At 33.6% G+C, this 17385-nt stretch overlaps 1 protein-coding gene across 2 annotated transcripts in view; it reads left to right on the plus strand.

The window, feature by feature from the left end:
* Window positions 1-17227, plus strand: part of Mfn1 (mitofusin 1) — a 40390-nt gene extending 23163 nt beyond the window's left edge. For both annotated transcript variants that reach the window (XM_005330280.5, XM_005330279.5), the window contains exons 10-18: window positions 97-218; window positions 1984-2110; window positions 2392-2496; window positions 3014-3116; window positions 3258-3487; window positions 6247-6399; window positions 7271-7467; window positions 11230-11364; window positions 14635-17227. In XM_005330280.5, coding sequence (XP_005330337.1) covers window positions 97-218; window positions 1984-2110; window positions 2392-2496; window positions 3014-3116; window positions 3258-3487; window positions 6247-6399; window positions 7271-7467; window positions 11230-11364; window positions 14635-14713 — 1251 coding nt within the window. In that variant the 3' untranslated portion in view covers window positions 14714-17227. The remainder of the gene's footprint in view (window positions 1-96; window positions 219-1983; window positions 2111-2391; window positions 2497-3013; window positions 3117-3257; window positions 3488-6246; window positions 6400-7270; window positions 7468-11229; window positions 11365-14634) is intronic.
* Window positions 17228-17385: the final 158 nt, after the last annotated feature.

A 17385-nucleotide genomic window follows, 5' to 3' on the forward strand; every position in this document is an offset into this window, starting at 1 on the left:
TTGGTTTAAGTTACAATCAGCAAGTTTTTGTGTTTAAATTCCTGAAAATGTTGTGATGGAATTACAGTAATGTGTTATGGCTTGGGCCCCTCGCAGGAGTGTATCTCGAAGTCAGCAGTGAAAACAAAGTTTGAACAGCACACTATCAGAGCTAAACAGATACTAGATACTGTGAAAAACATAATGGATTCAGTAAACGTGGCAGCAGCAGAGAAAAGGTATGAGTTCATTTTATTGCAACATAAAAATGTTAGTTTTTCTATATCAGACTTTTGTTAAGACTAAGATATTAAATTGTAAAATTGTGCTATAGTTTTGTGCACTAAAATCAAGTCTTGTGAATTTTACTGATACTTACTTGTGTATATCTTTTTTTTTTTTTTTTTTTTGATGCTGAGGATTGCAGCCAGGGGCACTTGACTACTGAGCTATGTCCCTAGCCCTTTTTATTTTTTGAGACAGGGTCTCCCTGAGTTGCTTACAGCTTTCCTAAGTTGCTGAAACTGGCCTTGAACTTGTGATCCTCCTGCCTTACTTTACTGAGTTGCTGGGATTATAGGCATGCACCATCACTCCTGGCTACTTGTGTGCTTTTTAAATGTTTGAAAATATGAATATTGATTAATTCTGTGACCTGTTTGAACACAATGTTTATATTTCCTGGATCACTACATTTATGTGTATAAATTGCGATTTTAGAATGTTTAGTGGTTTTAAAATATCTTTAAAGCAGTGGAAGAACAAATTCTTCAAGCAGAATTTTCTGAAGGATTCCAAATCAGGTGATCCTCTTTTTGTATTCAACCCATGATTCATTTTTGTTTAAAGTTGAAAATATAAACCTTTAAGTACTAACTGTATTGTTGAAAAGTATAATTCTCACTAACTTGGTATACTTGAAGCAAAGATTAGGATGTTATTAGATATGTTTTCAGAAGTAATGATGTTAAGCCTCAATTGTACTTTTAGTGGGCTTAAGCTAGCTCAAGGAAACATAACAAAGCATCAAAGATTAAAATCCAAGAGGAGGTAAAATTGAAAGTTTATTCTTTCTGGAAACCCCCTGCCCCCATATCCTATCTAAGTCTATTGTTTGGTTTTAGTACTTTTTTCAGGAATACATGTGTCAAAAGGAGAAAATACCCAGTGTATAGAACACAAGGCTGTGAACCCCAAGTCTGATCTCATTCCTGGTGCTGTATCTCTATGTAGCCTTTTTATAATGAGACTGTGTTCTTATAGAAGCCCCTTCCAACTCAAATGCTTTATTATAGTACCCAAAATTTGGTTGCCAGATTGACCTTATTATTTATTTTTTAAAACTATGAGACATCAAACCAAATATAGCATAAAGATGTGATTTGAGGATACTTTGTGTAATATTAACTCTTGGCAATCCTTTTAGCAAAGATCTTAAAAGGGTCTCATGCCTTTGGTCTTTGTGCCATGGAGGGATAAACAAACTTCTATGAAATTTCCTATGAAAGGCCAGATAGATAGTACAGCTCAGAAAGCTTACAATATTTTACTATCTTGCAGCTGCTCAGTTTTGCAGATATATATATAAATAGGCAACTGAGTGAATGTACTGGTATTCTAAGAAAACTTCAACATGAAACTGGCACATGACTGGATTTGTCTTGCCAGGGTACTGTTTGCTGACACTTGTTTAGTAAAGTCACAATTGAGTTCTGTTTTGACTATTTATATCTGTGAAGTGTTCAGTGGCTTTATAGAGTCTTTATCAACCCTTTGTAGGAGTTAGGTTCACATGGGCAGAGGGTGTAGTTTATAGCAAATCCATCATTATAAAGTATTTCATGAATGATTGTTAGTTGAATACTTTCAGGTGTTGAAGCACATGATTTCTTTTTTCCTTGGGTCATGCTAGTAGATGGTTCAATGCATAGTTGAGTATTGTTGCTTAATTGCTTTGGGACTCTTGTGTGTCTTGAATGTTGATTGCTCTTCATAATATAATAGGGTTTATTCAATGGAAGAGAGGGAAGACCAAATTGACAGACTGGACTTTATCCGAAACCAGATGAACCTTTTAACTTTGGATGTTAAGAAAAAAATCAAGGAGGTCACTGAGGAGGTAGCGAACAAGGTAACAAAAATGTTATGATTAAAGCTGATATACAGAGTAAACTTCATACATTGATCCCTTGCAAGAAATTTGACCTCAGCTATGACCTAAATTGCCACAAGTTATGTTCAGATTTTCAAGAGGATATTGTATTTCATTTTTCCTTGGACATATTTTTTGATCATGATAAAAATGTTAACCCTTACCTTAAAAACAGTATGATACTTTTTCTCATTTTTATTTTTTTGAGTAGTTGGTAATCTCGTTTTAATTTTTTAACTCTAATTTTTTAATATTCTCAGGTTTCATGTGCAATGACAGATGAAATTTGTCGACTATCTGTTTTGGTTGATGAGTTTTGTTCTGAGTTTCATCCAACTCCAAGTGTATTGAAAGTATATAAAAATGTGAGTTAATTGTAATTAAAACGTTGTTATGAGATGCTTTCACCATCATCTTTTGTATTCATTTATTTTATTGGTTTGGCCATTTCAATATCTTCTTGGCAGTTACTATACAAGCTGTTATAACACTTGTGCACTGGTACTGAATGTAAACTATTTTGCACAGAAAACTGTACAGAGTGGTGTTGGGCCTGTAGCTCAGGAGAATTGTGCTTGCCTGACATGCATGAGGCCTTGAGTTCGACCTCCAGCACCACATGAAAAATTGAAAAAAATCTTAAAAAGTTGTTTAATATGTTAAAAAAATTTTTTTTAATGTGTTTTTAAAAAGCTGTACCGAGGGGCTGGACTGGAATGTAGGTCAGTTGTAGAGCATATACTTAGCAAGTGTGAGGTCCTGGGTTCCATTCCCAGCATCAAATAAAAAACCCACAGAATTTATCTTCAAACATTTAAGTCTTTATAAAATCTATATATTTTCTGAGAAAAAAATAACATGAACATCTACCATTGTTAACAGGAGTTAAATAAGCACATAGAAGATGGTATGGGAAGAAATTTGGCAGATCGGTGCACCAATGAAGTCAATGCCTCAATGCTTCAATCCCAGCAAGAAATTATTGGTAATATTTATATCTACAATATCATGTGTGGTTTTGTTTTCTTTCTTTCTTGGTAAACGGTTTGTTTTCCTTTGGATATTCTTAGAAGGTTAAACATTACTGTTTCTTAAAATAAATGTAATAAAATTTTCTTCTTTCCAGAAAATTTGAAGCCATTACTTCCAGCTGGTATACAAAATAAACTTCATACATTGATCCCTTGCAAGAAATTTGACCTCAGTTATGACCTAAATTGCCACAAGTTATGTTCAGATTTTCAAGAGGATATTGTATTTCGTTTTTCCTTGGGCTGGTCTTCCCTTGTTCATCGATTCTTGGGCCCCACAAATGCTCAGAGGGTATTGCTTGGATTATCAGAGCCTATCTTTCAGGTATGTATCTTTGATTTTACCAATTAAGACTCCCTTTTCTTATTTTACTTGTGCAGTTTTCTCTACTCAAACTATCTTCTGCAAATCTGCATGTTTTTAAGCTAATATCTATCTCTAACAGCCATTTGAGTTATGTATGCATTATAAGGTATAGCCAATTCCAAAGTGTTTACCCAGTACTCTTTATATATATATATATATATATATATATATATATATATTTCAATGGACATCCATCTATCTATCTATTTATTGTGTTGAGGATTGAACCCAGGCCCTCACACGACGGAACCACAACCCCAGCCCCTACCTAGTACTCTATTATAGATAGTTCTATGTTTACTTTTGAAACTTTTAAAGGATTTTTAAAAAGATTTGATTTTCAGACTTCACGTGAATTGGAATAAATGCAAACACTTCAAAAGAAAAACTTAGAAATTTAATAGTTTTAATAATTTTCAAGAAAATTTATGAAATTGTAAATCCATCACTGTTATCCCATTTTAGAACATTTCTGTCATCCCAAAAGGATCCCATATGCCCATTAGTCAGTCAGTCGTCATTCCTACCTCAAGCCATACCCCAACTCCTCTGTATGGTTTTATATACAATACAATTTACATTTAATACTAGTGCACAAGAGATTTATTAGTTTGTTCTGCCAACAAAACACTGAAATAGCCAAACAGCTAACTAATAAGAGGACAAAATAAAGTGAGGAAAATGCCTCAAACAATTTTTTTTGGGTTCTAGAATTTGAACTCAGGGGCAATCTGCCACCGAATTATGTACCCAATATTTTTTATTTGGGGATAGGGTCTCACTAAGTTGCTTAGGATAGCCTTGAACTTGAGATCTTTCCTTCCTGAACCTCCCAAGTTGCTGGGATTATAGGCATGCACCAACACATCCTGCTTTCAGAATAATTTTTTAACTATAATTTATATATATACACACACACCCACATTTATATACACTTGGAGGGGATATAGCTTGAAACAAAATTCAATCACTATTCCTATCTCTAGCCCTACCATTAATCACCTTCTAATTGTATATCAAGGGATACGGATTTGCCCTGTCTGGGTATTTCCTGTGAATGGAATCATGTAACACATGGCCTCTTGTGACTGATTTATTTCATTTAATGTAATATTTTCAAGGTTTTTCATTATTATATTGTTATAGCATGTATCACTATTTCATTCCTTCTAACACCCAAGTAATATTCTGTTTTAGATAAAACATCGATTTATCAGTTGAACATCAGGATAGGAAGTGATTTAGGGCCATTAGGAAAAATGCTGCTATGAACATGCATGTATCTGTTTTTAGGTGGACATGTGTTTTCACCTTTCTCAAGTATATATCTAGGTGTAAAATTGCTGGACCACATGAAAATTTGTGTTTAACTTTCTGAAGAATTGCCACACAGCTTTACAAAATGGTTGCACCATTCCCACCAGCAGTGTATGATGGTTCTAGTTTCTCAGAATATTTGTCAACACTTGTTATAGTCTTGTCTTTTTTAATTATGGTGGATGTGAAGTGGTACCTCAAAATACTTTTGATTTGTATTTCCTTTAATGATTAATGATTTTTGACATATTTCCATGTACTTATTAACTATTCATGTACCTTCTTTTGTGAAATGTCTATTCAAATCTTTTATTCTTTTTTAAATATTTTTTTTAGTTGTCAATGGATCTTTTTTTTTTTTTTATAAAAGCAGCAGATTTTTTTTAATATTTATTTTTCAGTGGACACAACATCTTTGTATGTGGTGCTGAGAATCAAACCCGGGCCGCACGCATGCCAGGCGAGCGCGCTACCGCTTGAGCCACATCCCCAGCCCCATCAATGGATCTTTATTTATACGTGGTGCTGAGAATTGAGCCCTATGCCTCTCACATGCCAGGCAAGTGCTCTACCACTGAGCCATGACCCCAGCATCCCCACCTTTTTTTTTTTTTTTTTTTTTTTTTTGGTATATTCTGGGGATTAGACTTTGGAGTGCTTAACTACTGAGCTACATCCCCAACACTTTTTATTGTTTATTTGGAGACAGGGTCTGGCTAAGTTGCTGAGGCTGACTTTGAACTTGGGATCTTCTTGCCTCAGCTTCCTGAGTCACTGGGATTACAGGCATGCACCACATGCCCAGCTTTTATTCATTTTTTAATTGTATTGATTTGTATTGAGTTTTAGGAATTCTTTATGTATTTTGGATAAAAAGTCCTTTAATCAAATACATGATTTCCAAATGTATTTTTCCAGTCTCTGGTTTGTCTTTTAATTTTCTTTGGTTTATTTTGTTTTGTAGTCCAACTTATTTATTTTTTTCTTTTTTGAGGATTGTTTTTTCATGTGAGAGATTTTGGAGGTTTTTTGGTTTTGGGAATTGACCTGGGGCTGTGTGCATACTGTGAACATGCTCTATCCTACTGAGTTACATTCCAGCCCTTTTTTTACAAAAAGGTTTTAATTTCTATTGAGAATTATTGTTATAAGTAGACTCCATTGTATGTTATGAATATTTATTGTTGTTTACTATATCATTTGGTCCATGTTATAGAAAATAATTTTTAGTCAGTTTTATTTATCTTTTTTCATGTTAATAGTATACTCGTTATTTGGGGTCATTTTTAAAATTGTTTTGCTACTATGATTTTAAAAGAAATTTTAAAATCTTATAAATGTGACTATTTCATTTATACTTACTTCTTTAATAATCTCTTTTTTCCTCCTAAATTTATCAGCTTCCTAGATCATTAGCTTCAACTCCCACTGCTCCCACCAATCCAGCAACACCAGATAATGCGTCACAGGAAGAACTCATGGTTACCTTAATAACAGGATTAGCTTCTCTTACATCTAGAACTTCTATGGGCATCATAGTTGTTGGAGGAGTGGTAAGAAATGTTATTTTTAGTATAATTAAAATTGAATTCGTTGCAAAGTTGCCTATTAGATCATGAAAGGAAAGATTTTTTGTATTTTCAAGTCCATAAAGCAATAAGAAAATAAATAGGATAAAAGTAATAAATGAAGAGTTTCACAAGTCTAATCTTAAATTTTAAAAATACATAAATGCTTAGGAAAGAACCATTATTATCTGGGCAGCTCCATCTACTTGTCTGTCTCTTGTCTGTCAGTTTATCTGACATTGGTGGGGATTAACCCCTAGACCTTACTCCTACTAACCAGGTGCTCTACCACTGAGTTGCACACATTCCCACCATGTCCGATTTTTCAAACAATGCTTCTTTACTACTTTCATACCACAGCAGACAAAAAAATATTTGTATGATGAAGTAATAATAAAAGATTGTAGATCAGTGGAGAACAAAAAAAGAAAAAAGGGAAGATCAGGTGCTTTGTTTAGCCTTCTCTGAATATCAAGGGAATCTGTCTTAAAGTATTAAACATTATTTATAGTAGTAGTTCTTACATTTTAAAAATTTATATATATCATTAACCAGCACATATATGTGGTTGTTTTGGTTTTTAAATCTCTGACCTAAATTAAAAAATTTATATAATTTTTTAGTGCATCAACTTAAAATATTACAGGTTTTGAATGCTCTTCCTGATATATATGTGCTGATCCCTTTTCCACCTGATTGTCTTTTGGTAACTTCAGATTTTCTTATAGAAAAGGAATATGCATTTTTAGAAACTAGATACAATTCAGGGATCTTTAGGGACCCCACAAGCGTTTTAATATTTTCTCCCAACTGGCATTTTTTTCTTTTCAGAGTAAGCTGTAACTTTATCTTACAGATTTGGAAAACTGTAGGCTGGAAACTCATATCTGTTTCATTGAGTATGTATGGAGCTTTGTATCTTTATGAAAGGCTAACCTGGACTACCCATGCCAAGGAGAGAGCCTTTAAACAGCAGTTTGTGAACTATGCAACTGAAAAACTACAGATGATTGTTAGTTTCACAAGTGCAAACTGTAGCCACCAAGTACAACAGTAAGTGGAAATATGCATCTTTCTTTTTTAAAAAACATTCTTTGAAATATGACATATATGCAGAGAATGAAAATCGTATAATCACCAACAAGGTGGAAAGATAGAATGATACTAAACCTCACTTCTGCGAACTCCCCTTCCAATCACTATTCTCACCATTCTTCTTATATATCAGATTTGAACATTTGGAAATTGGTATATAGGAAATCCCAAGAACTCTGTCTGCTGGGCTTTCAAAAGATAGTTCTTTAGCAGATTTATTCTGAATTTATATTCCTGTGCTTGAAATATTTGTGGTTTCTTAATTATGAAAACTGAATGAATTATTAGCATTTAACAAGTGGGCTTAATTATGAGCAGATTCCTGATTTTATAATAGACATAATATTGTGTTTACTCTTATAATTCAAACTTGTTAGTCTAAATGTATTATTTTTTAGATCTCAAGAAAATTTTATTATAACATAATAAACAAATACCTAGTCTATCCAGTTTCTGTTTTTCTACATCTTGAATATTTATTTCATTGATTTAAAGTATATGGAACTCCCCTTGGGTCAAGGCACAATATTATGTATTTGGATATAATTGAGAGCAAAATTAAAAAGCTCAATATAGTTGCAGTTTAATGAAAGAGAACATGCACATAATTATAATACAAAGTGAAAGTGATAGGTAGTGTGAGAAAGAAAAAGCATTCTTGAAATGTGAGGCTTAAGCATTTACTTAAAGCATGAAAGATAGTGGGTCAGTATCTTTACTAAAGGATTGATATCAAATGAGATTTGAACATTCAGAAAAGTTAAGATCAGACAGAAAATAATGCAAGTCAGAAGTAAAAAGAGAGAAAAAGGGGCTGGGATGTAGCTCAGTGGCAGAACACTTGCCCCTTACATGTGAGGTACTGGTTCGATCCTCAGCACCATATAAAAATAAATAAATAAATAAAGGTTCATCTACAACTAAAAATATATATTAAAAAAAATAGAGGGAAGGGATGTTATCAGGAACATGAAAAGAAAATGTCAGTGTGGCAGATGTATAAGGGAGATGCAGGTGAAGGTAACAACCCTAGGACAGGGCCCTGCTATTACAGGGCTTGGAATTTGGATAATTAAGAATCCTGGGAGTGGGCTGGACTTGTGGCTCAGTGGTAGAGCACTTGCCTGGCATGTGTGAAGCCTTGAGATCAATCCTCAGCACCACAATATATATTAAAAAAATTTAAAAAGATCCATTAACAACTAAAAAAAAAAAAATGAAAGAATCCTGGGAATGATACTGATAACTTAGCTCTAAAACAAATAATTTTGCAGTGATGTGGTATATGAAATGGTTTAGACTATGGAAACAAGAATTACAACAAAGTTATGTCCGTTTTAGACATAAAATTAAAGTCTTAACATAATTAAAGCTGTAGAAAATAGAACATGGAGGCCACATAGTTCAAGGAACTTGTTCATCCATCCATCCATTTATTCATTAAATATTTTTTGAGTTCTTATTTTATATGATAGCTTTAATTTTAATTTATTTTTATTAGAAGATCTTTTCTCTAATGAAGATACCTGGACCTAAAAAGGAAATTTGGTTCATAAAAATAATGTTAATGTAGCTTTCTATTCTCATTTTTTTTTCTTATTACTGAATATTAAACCCATGGAGCTACATCTCAAGCCTTTTTTTTTTTGTAATACAAAGGCTAGCTTTGAACTTTCAAAGCTGGGTAGCTGGTGTTACAGGCATGTGCCACCTTGCCCTGCTTTTTTTTTTTTTTTTTTGAATCATTAGGCATTGATTTATTTCCTACCATTTTGATAATTATGCAGAGTTATGGAAAATAAAGTTGAGGATAACTTGATCTTTCTTTTTTAGAAGACTTTACATTACAATGGAGGCAATCTCAAATAATTAGTTAAAATATACTAGGTGAATGTTAGTATTTATAACAGTAAAAGAATGAAACATGCTCTATTTGTCTGATACTGGGATTTGGTGGAGTGGAGGAAAAAAAAAAAAGACCAGGGAAAGGATGAAGATGCACAGGAGAATAGTTGCACAGAAAAATGAGTAAGTTAACTGTTCTGTAGGTGCACACACATCAGAAATACTCCTGATTGGAAAAATATAAATATTGTATTTACTAAAGCTAATGTATTAACCAGCATTCAAATTAGATTTAACCCTTTAGTTTTGGAAGCATGATTAAATTTAGATATGATTTACAGTATTTTCACTTCATAATAGTTCATAGAATTTTTTCTTTCTCAGTCTCAATTTTTTTTTAAATTTTAACTGGGCAAGAGAATAGGTTTATTGTGCTTCTGAAGAAGTATAGCCTTCTTTTGCCTGTTGATAGCTCATTTGAATTCACAGCCATATAGCAGAGGTTATATTATGTCTTTGAGCATTTATTTGTCTAGAGGCCAGATAAAATTAAGCTTACAGTTACAGTAAGTTTACAAGTGCCATATCTTCCCTCATATCATTCATAGCACAGTATTCTTTGATTCTTTTTTAAAATTTTTTTTAGATATACATAAAAGTAGATTTTTTTAGATATACATCAAAGTGGAGTGTAGTTTTATATAAATACATGGAGTATAACTTCTCATTTTTGTGATTGTACATGATGTGGAGTTACACTGGTCATGTATTCATATATGAACATAGGAAATTTATGTTCGATAAATTCTACTGTCTTTCCTATTCCCATCCCCCTCCCTTCCCTTTATTCCCTTTTGTCTAGTTCAGTGAACTTCTATTCTCCCCGCCCCCTTATTGTGTGTTAGCACTTTCGTATCAAAGAGTATTAGGCCTTTGGTTTTTTGGGATGGAGTTATTTTACTTGGCATGATATTCTTTAGTTCCATCCATTTATTAGCAAATGCCATAATTTTATTCTTTATGGCTGAGTAATAGTCCATTGTATATATGTGCCACATTTTCTTTATTCATCTATTGAAGGGCACTTAGGTTTGTTCCATAGTTTAGCTATTGTGAATTGAGCTACTATAAACATTGATGTGGCTATGTCACTGTAGAATGCTAATTTTAAGTCCTTTGGGTATAAACCAAAGAATGAGATAGCTGGGTCAAATGGTGGTTCTATTCCAAGTTTCCTGAGGAATCTCCATACTGCTTTCCATAGTAATTGCACCAATTTACAGTCCCACCAGCAATATATGAGTGTACCTTTCCCTCCACATCCTCTCTAATACTTATTATTACTTGTATTCTTGATAATTGCCATTCTGATTGGAATGAGTTGAAATCTCAGTGTAGTTTTTTTTTTTTTTTTGTATACCTTTATTTTGTTTATTTTTATGTGATGCTGAGGGTTGAACCCATGGCCCCACACGTGCTAGGCAAGTGCTCTACCACTTAGCCACAACCTCACTGTAATTTTAATTTGCACTTCTCTAATTGGTAGTGATGTTGAACATTTTTTCATATATTTGTTGGTCATTTGTATTTCTTCTGTGAAGTGTTCGTTGACGTCCTTTGCCCATTTATTGATTGGGTTATTTGTGGTTTTGGTGTTAAGTTTTTTGAATTCTTTATATATCCTAGAGATTAATGCTTTGAGGTGTAGGTGGCAAAGATTTTCTCCCATTCTATAGGCTCTCTCTTTTTGCATTCTTGATTCTTAATGTTTTAGATGTTGTTTTACAACTTTTCTTCTGATTATGAAAACTTCACATTGAAGCTTCCTCATTTTAGAAGATGTTCATGGCTACTAATTTATTTTTTAATTTTAAGAGAAATGGCTACTACTTTTGCTCGCCTGTGCCAACAAGTTGATATTACACAAAGACATCTGGAAGAAGAAATTGCTAGATTATCCAAAGAAATAGATCAGTTGGAGAAAATACAAAACAATTCGAAGTTCTTAAGGTATTTAAACTTTTATTCTCAATAATGTGAATATTTAGTGGTCTCATTACCAAAATGTAATTATATAAAATCACGAATGATTTTGAAACTTTTTTAAAAAAATTTTTAAATTTTTTAAAATTTTGAACTTTCTGTGTTTAAATTAAGATCTTCCATATTTAATTTCATGTTTAGTAATTTCAATATAAGCTTTTTTCAACAAGAGAGAATATCTGAATTAAAAGGAATTTACTCTGTGTTAGGCCAAATTAGTCCCTTTTTAGAACAGAAGTTCTGTAATTTAAAGTGAATTTTTAGTCCATTATGGTCAAGACCATAAATTCTGTTCTCATTGGGGACTATTGGGTATATTTAAATCTGAAGCAACAAAAATAAACTAGTTTTTTGATAAAATGTATGTTTCTGGTTTGATATTTTAATTATGGATTGTTTGAGATCTAATATAACTTCCTTTTGGGGCAAGACTGGAAGTGTCACAGTCGGGTTTATATTTAGCAGTTTGTACCTTTAGCTTTCTTATTTATTAGCTAACCTGCCAGCATGTCTGGGAAAATTGTTAAGCACCATCTAAAAATGCTATCACTACTTCCAGGGAACATACAGTTGCCTATGCTTAGAGTAGCTTAGTAGCCCCTATTTACAAATTGCAGGAACTCTCTTTGTAACTAGAATTGTGAGAACATATATTTGTCACAGACCACATAATAATATTTTGGTCAATGACAATGTACATATGTAGTGGTAGTCCCATGATTTCATAATGCAACTGAAAATTTCTATCCCTGATATCATAGCCATCCTAAGGTCATAATATAACACATTACTCATGTGTTTGTTTATACAAATACTAATCCTTATGTTATAATTGTCTACTGTATTCAGTACAAATTTTTAGCCTAGAAGCTGCAGTAGGCTATGCCCTATAGCCTAAATGTGTGGTAGGCCATTACCACATCTGGGGTTGTATAAATAAGCTCTGATGTTCACACACACAAAAATCAACTATTGATAAATGATGTACTTCTTAGAGAGTATCCCAGTTATGCAAGGCATGCTTCTATGCAGAGTCTCCATTGTTAATAGATGAGGCTCAAGCATTTGAGTAGAATTTAATTTTTTAAATTAAATTTTTTTGAGTAGTTTTTTTATCTTTTACTGATTTTCTCTCCCTTTCCCTCCCATCTCATGACTCTGTTAAATGTTAGTCTTTTCTTCCTGCTCTTCCTCCTTGCTCTGTTCATAGTTGCTCTCATTATATCAAAGAAGACATTTGGTATTTGTTTTTTAGGGATTGACTAGCTTCACTAAGCATAATCTGCTCTAGTGCCATCCATTTCCCTGCAAATTCTATGATTTTTTCATTTTTTAATGCTGCATAGTACTCCATTGTGTATAGCTGCCACATTTTTTTTTATCCATTCATCTATTGAAGGGCATCTGGGTTGGTTCCACAATCTAGCTATTGTGAATTGTGCTGCTATGAACATCGATATGGCAGCATCCCTGTAGCATGCTCTTTTAAGGTCTTCAGGGAATAGTCCGAGAAGGGCAATAGCAGGGTCAAATGGTGGTTCCATTCCCAGCTTTCCCAGGAATCTCCAAACTGCTTTCCAAATTGGCCACACCAATTTGCAGTCCCACCAGCAATGTACAAGAGTACCCTTTTCTCCACATCCTCGCCAGCACTTGTTGTTGTTTGACTTCATAGTGGCTGCCAATCTTACTGGAGTGAGATGGTATCTTAGGGTGGTTTTGATTTGCATTTCTCTGACTGCTAGAGATGGTGAGCATTTTTTCATGTACTTGTTGATTGATTGTATGTCCTCCTCTGAGAAGTGTCTGTTCAGATCCTTGGCCCATTTGTTGATTGGGTTATTTGTTATCTTATTGTCTAATTTTTTGAGTTCTTTGTATACTCTGGATATTAGGGCTCTATCTGAAGTGTGAGGAGTAAAAATTTGTTCCCATGATGTAGGCTCCCTATTTACCTCTCTTATTGTTTCTCTTGCTGAGAAAAAACTTTTTAGTTTAAGTAAGTCCCATTTGTTGATTCTTGTTATTAACTCTTGTGCTATGGGTGTCCTATTAAGGAATTTGGAACCCGACCCCACAATATGTAGATCGGAGCCAACTTTTTCTTCTATCAGACGCAGAGTCTCTGATTTGATATCAAGCTCCTTGATCCATTTAGAGTTAACTTTTGTGCATGGAGAGAGGAAGGGATTCAGTTTCATTTTTTTGCATATGGATTTCCAGTTTTCCCAACACCATTTGTTGAAGATGCTATCCTTCCTCCATTGCATGCTTTTAGCCCCTTTATCAAATATAAGATAGTTGTAACTTTGTGGATTAGTCTCTGTGTCCTCTATTCTATACCATTGGTCCACTCGCCTGTTTTGGTACCAGTACCATGCTGTTTTTGTCACTATTGCTCTGTAATATAGTTTGAAATCTGGTATCGCTATACCGCCTGATTCACACTTCCTGCTTAAAATTGCTTTTGCTATTCTGGGTCTTTTATTTTTCCATATGAATTGAGTAGAATTTAATTTAACTTGCCTAATGCTTCAGCACGGTGACCTGAAGAAATATATTCAATGGCGTTTATGACGTATTTACATTTACTCAGTGTGATCTCAGTCATGGTGGGCAGAAACAAAACAAGACCCCCTTCCTCTCTAAAATAGAGAATAAACAGGCACCCACCCAGTGAATTCGTGCTCTGGCATAGCATGTGAATGGGAGGTACAAGTCTATTTCTCTGATAGTTTTAGTTACAGTTTGCCTCTATTAGGCGATTTTATTGCATCAAGTGTGATTCTAGTGTTGAGAAAATATTTTTGGTCTATCACGGCCCAGGAACAAATACCAGCTTCTCTGCATATACATAAAATGACTTATTCAGTATTTTGTGCCTTACTTACAAGGAGTTTTCAAAGACAGTCATAACTTTATGTGTCTTAAGATGTAATTCCTATGTAAGATGATATAACTCCACTGTCTTCTTATATTCCAAATCTTTTTCTTTATAAGTTTTTGTCTTTTATCTCAGTAAAGGTGTTTTTAGGTCCTAGACATTGAAGTCTGCATTCATTGTGAAGTTTCAGTGGCATATAACAGTGAATATTCTGGAAAGGGTGGGTAAAAGTCAAGGAGTTCCAAGGAACCTAATAATAGCTGGTTAGCAAGTTTTTCTTTTTAAGATTGGCAAGAATGAGGCATTTTTCTCATTGACCTTTATGATAATTAAAGTTTTTTTTTTTAAACTAGAAATAAAGCTGTTCAGCTTGAAAATGAGTTGGAGAATTTTACTAAGCAATTTCTACATTCAAGCAATGAAGAATCTTAAACAATAGAGGTTGCTTTGGTGAACGTCATGGGAGGAAATGGAACCTGGAAGATTGGGAGAGTTGTTATTTTTATGAAATGACTTCAATATGAATTATACTATAACTAAGTGGCAAATCCCTGTGTAGATTCTGGTAATGATCTATCCCAGGGTGTTTGCATTTCAGAAAAGTGTTAGGAAATGTTCTTTGTTTTAATTTGGGATAAAGACTAAGTTTTTTGTGTTAAATAATGAATTAGTTAAAAGCAACAGAACCAACTTTGTGACCCCTGAGGGGTGGGTCCTTGAGCTCTTTAATTGGGGCTTTCTTTGTTTTTGATTCTGAAAAACTCTGCTTCCTGGTATCCAGGAGTTAGAGAGTGATCCTTTCATCTTCTTTCTCAAAACTAATTTTTTGATGCCTTCTTTAATGGGAATAGTCAACTTTTTGTTTTGTTTTATAAGCTCCATTGCTCTAACCTCCAAGGAGTGTGGAATGTTCTTGAGTGTCCTATTTATGCAGGTTACAGTCACTTTTGCCATTATGGCAAGTATGTAAACCACTAATAAATATGCTGGTTTTACCCCTTCTTTTATTCCCATTAAAACTGATGTTATAAATTTGTTATTATAGTCACTTATAAAAGTATCTGAGTCTAAATAGTTTCCTTATCTGTTTTCTAAGAAATATTTTCAACTTTGCTCCAGTTAGGAGTCCAGTAAGGAAAGCTTTTCTATCTTAGTTGGAGGAATAGAGTTTGATGTGATAAAAATAGCCAAAGATATAGGAGGTCTGCATTTTGTTTGATAACAGTAATGTTTAAAAGCTATTCTTCAGAAGGCACTTGCCTAAGGTAACTGCTGGATTATCCCCCACTGGAAGCTTTTACTTGTATTTAAGTATATGAATTTGCAATGGCTCCATTAAAAATTAATACTGTAATTTTTTACCTTAATGAAATGTTCATGGATTCAAGTGTTATATCTGCTTCTGTATGAAAAACTGATTGAAACTTATATGGGAATATTTTAAAATGACATTCTGGGATCTTGCTGTAAAAAATAAAGATCAGCATCACCTAGACGCTTGTTAAAATGCAAATCCCTGGGAACATAGTGCATTTGGCCAGGTATGGTTTGATTCTTTTTTGTGGAGGGTAACATTTCAGCCTTCTTTTCTTACATTAATACTCGATACTTCTTTCCTGTGCCTTCTAAGGCTCCTGAATACTAGTTGGTCTTTTCACAACACATAACTCTTATTTTTCAAGATATTTGAAGGAAACAATAACATAATTTAGGCCATAGAAGCCTTTCCAAAACATTTGTTATGCAAATCAGATATTAGGATGCATTATTCAAGTTTAAATACAAATGACTATTACTTTTTACCATTTTTTGCTGATTTATAACCCCAGAAATGGTACAGGCAACCAAGTGGAATTAGGTGACAACTATAACAATTAGGTTTCTAAGATCGGGTACTTACTGCTAATTTAGATTTCAAGTTATATGAAAGTACTTGAATTTTTGGTATTACTTCATTAGTACAGTACAGTGGTTCTTAAAGCTTGGTCCCTGGATCATCAATATCACTTTTGAGCTTATTAGAAATATAGATTCTCAGGTCTCAACCCAGACTATAAAATCAGATACACTACATTTGGGGCCCTAGCAATTTTTTTCCTCTGTTACTGTATTATAGTTGTACATAATAGCTGGGCTCATTTTGACATCATTCAGGCATGGAATTTACTCCATTTTAGTCCTTGGTTTCCCTACTTTTCCTCCCTCCCCCTGTTACCCTTCCTTTACTCTACTGGGCTACCTTTCACTCATTTACTTTTAATTGGTGCTTTATAGATATGGTGGCATTCACTGTGGTCTATACATGAACATAGTGTAATTTTGTTCCACATTTCCTTCTCTTTGTTGTCCTTCCTCCCACTCAATTGCCTCCTCCTCTGCTGAGCTGCTCTCTATGGTATCCTAGCCCTTACCCCCACTTTTCCCTTACTTTGCTATAGCTTCCATATATGAAAGAAAACATTAGACCTGTGATTTTCTTCAGTCTGGCTTATTATGAAATAAGCATATTGTTCTTCAGTTATATCCATTTACTGACAAATGCCATAATTTCATTCTTCATGGCTGAATAAAACTCCATTGTGTGTATATACCGCATTTTCTTTAACCATTTCATCTATTGAAGAGCACCTGGGCTGATTTCCTATCTTGCCTGTTGTGAATTGTGATGATGGTATAAACTGATGGCTGTATCACTCTAGTAACCCAGCAATTATTTTAACAAGCCCTCCAGGTGATACTGATGTTTACAATAAAGTTTGGGAACCACTGGTATATTGTTCTGGTATAGTAAGTTTTCCCATCACTAGTTTGAATGTAGTTTCACCTAATCAAGTTTGAAAATGTATGACTTGGAAATGAAACACTAAAATAAAGAAAAAGAACTCTTATGCTTAGATATAAGTGCATTGATGACAAGACCGTGAATTAAAAGTTAAGTAATTATGACTGGTATAGTTCAGTTATTACACCTTTACTTGATTATTTGTGTGTTTGCAGGATTATTTATAAACTTTGTATAATCTTAAACTTCTTACAAAACATTTTTATGAGTGTGCAATCTTGTAAGGTGAAAATAAAACCTGTTTGCCAGATAGCTGATAAGT

Source organism: Ictidomys tridecemlineatus, chromosome 3 (genome assembly GCF_052094955.1).
Source record: "Ictidomys tridecemlineatus isolate mIctTri1 chromosome 3, mIctTri1.hap1, whole genome shotgun sequence".
NCBI classification, from domain to species: Eukaryota; Metazoa; Chordata; class Mammalia; order Rodentia; family Sciuridae; genus Ictidomys; species Ictidomys tridecemlineatus.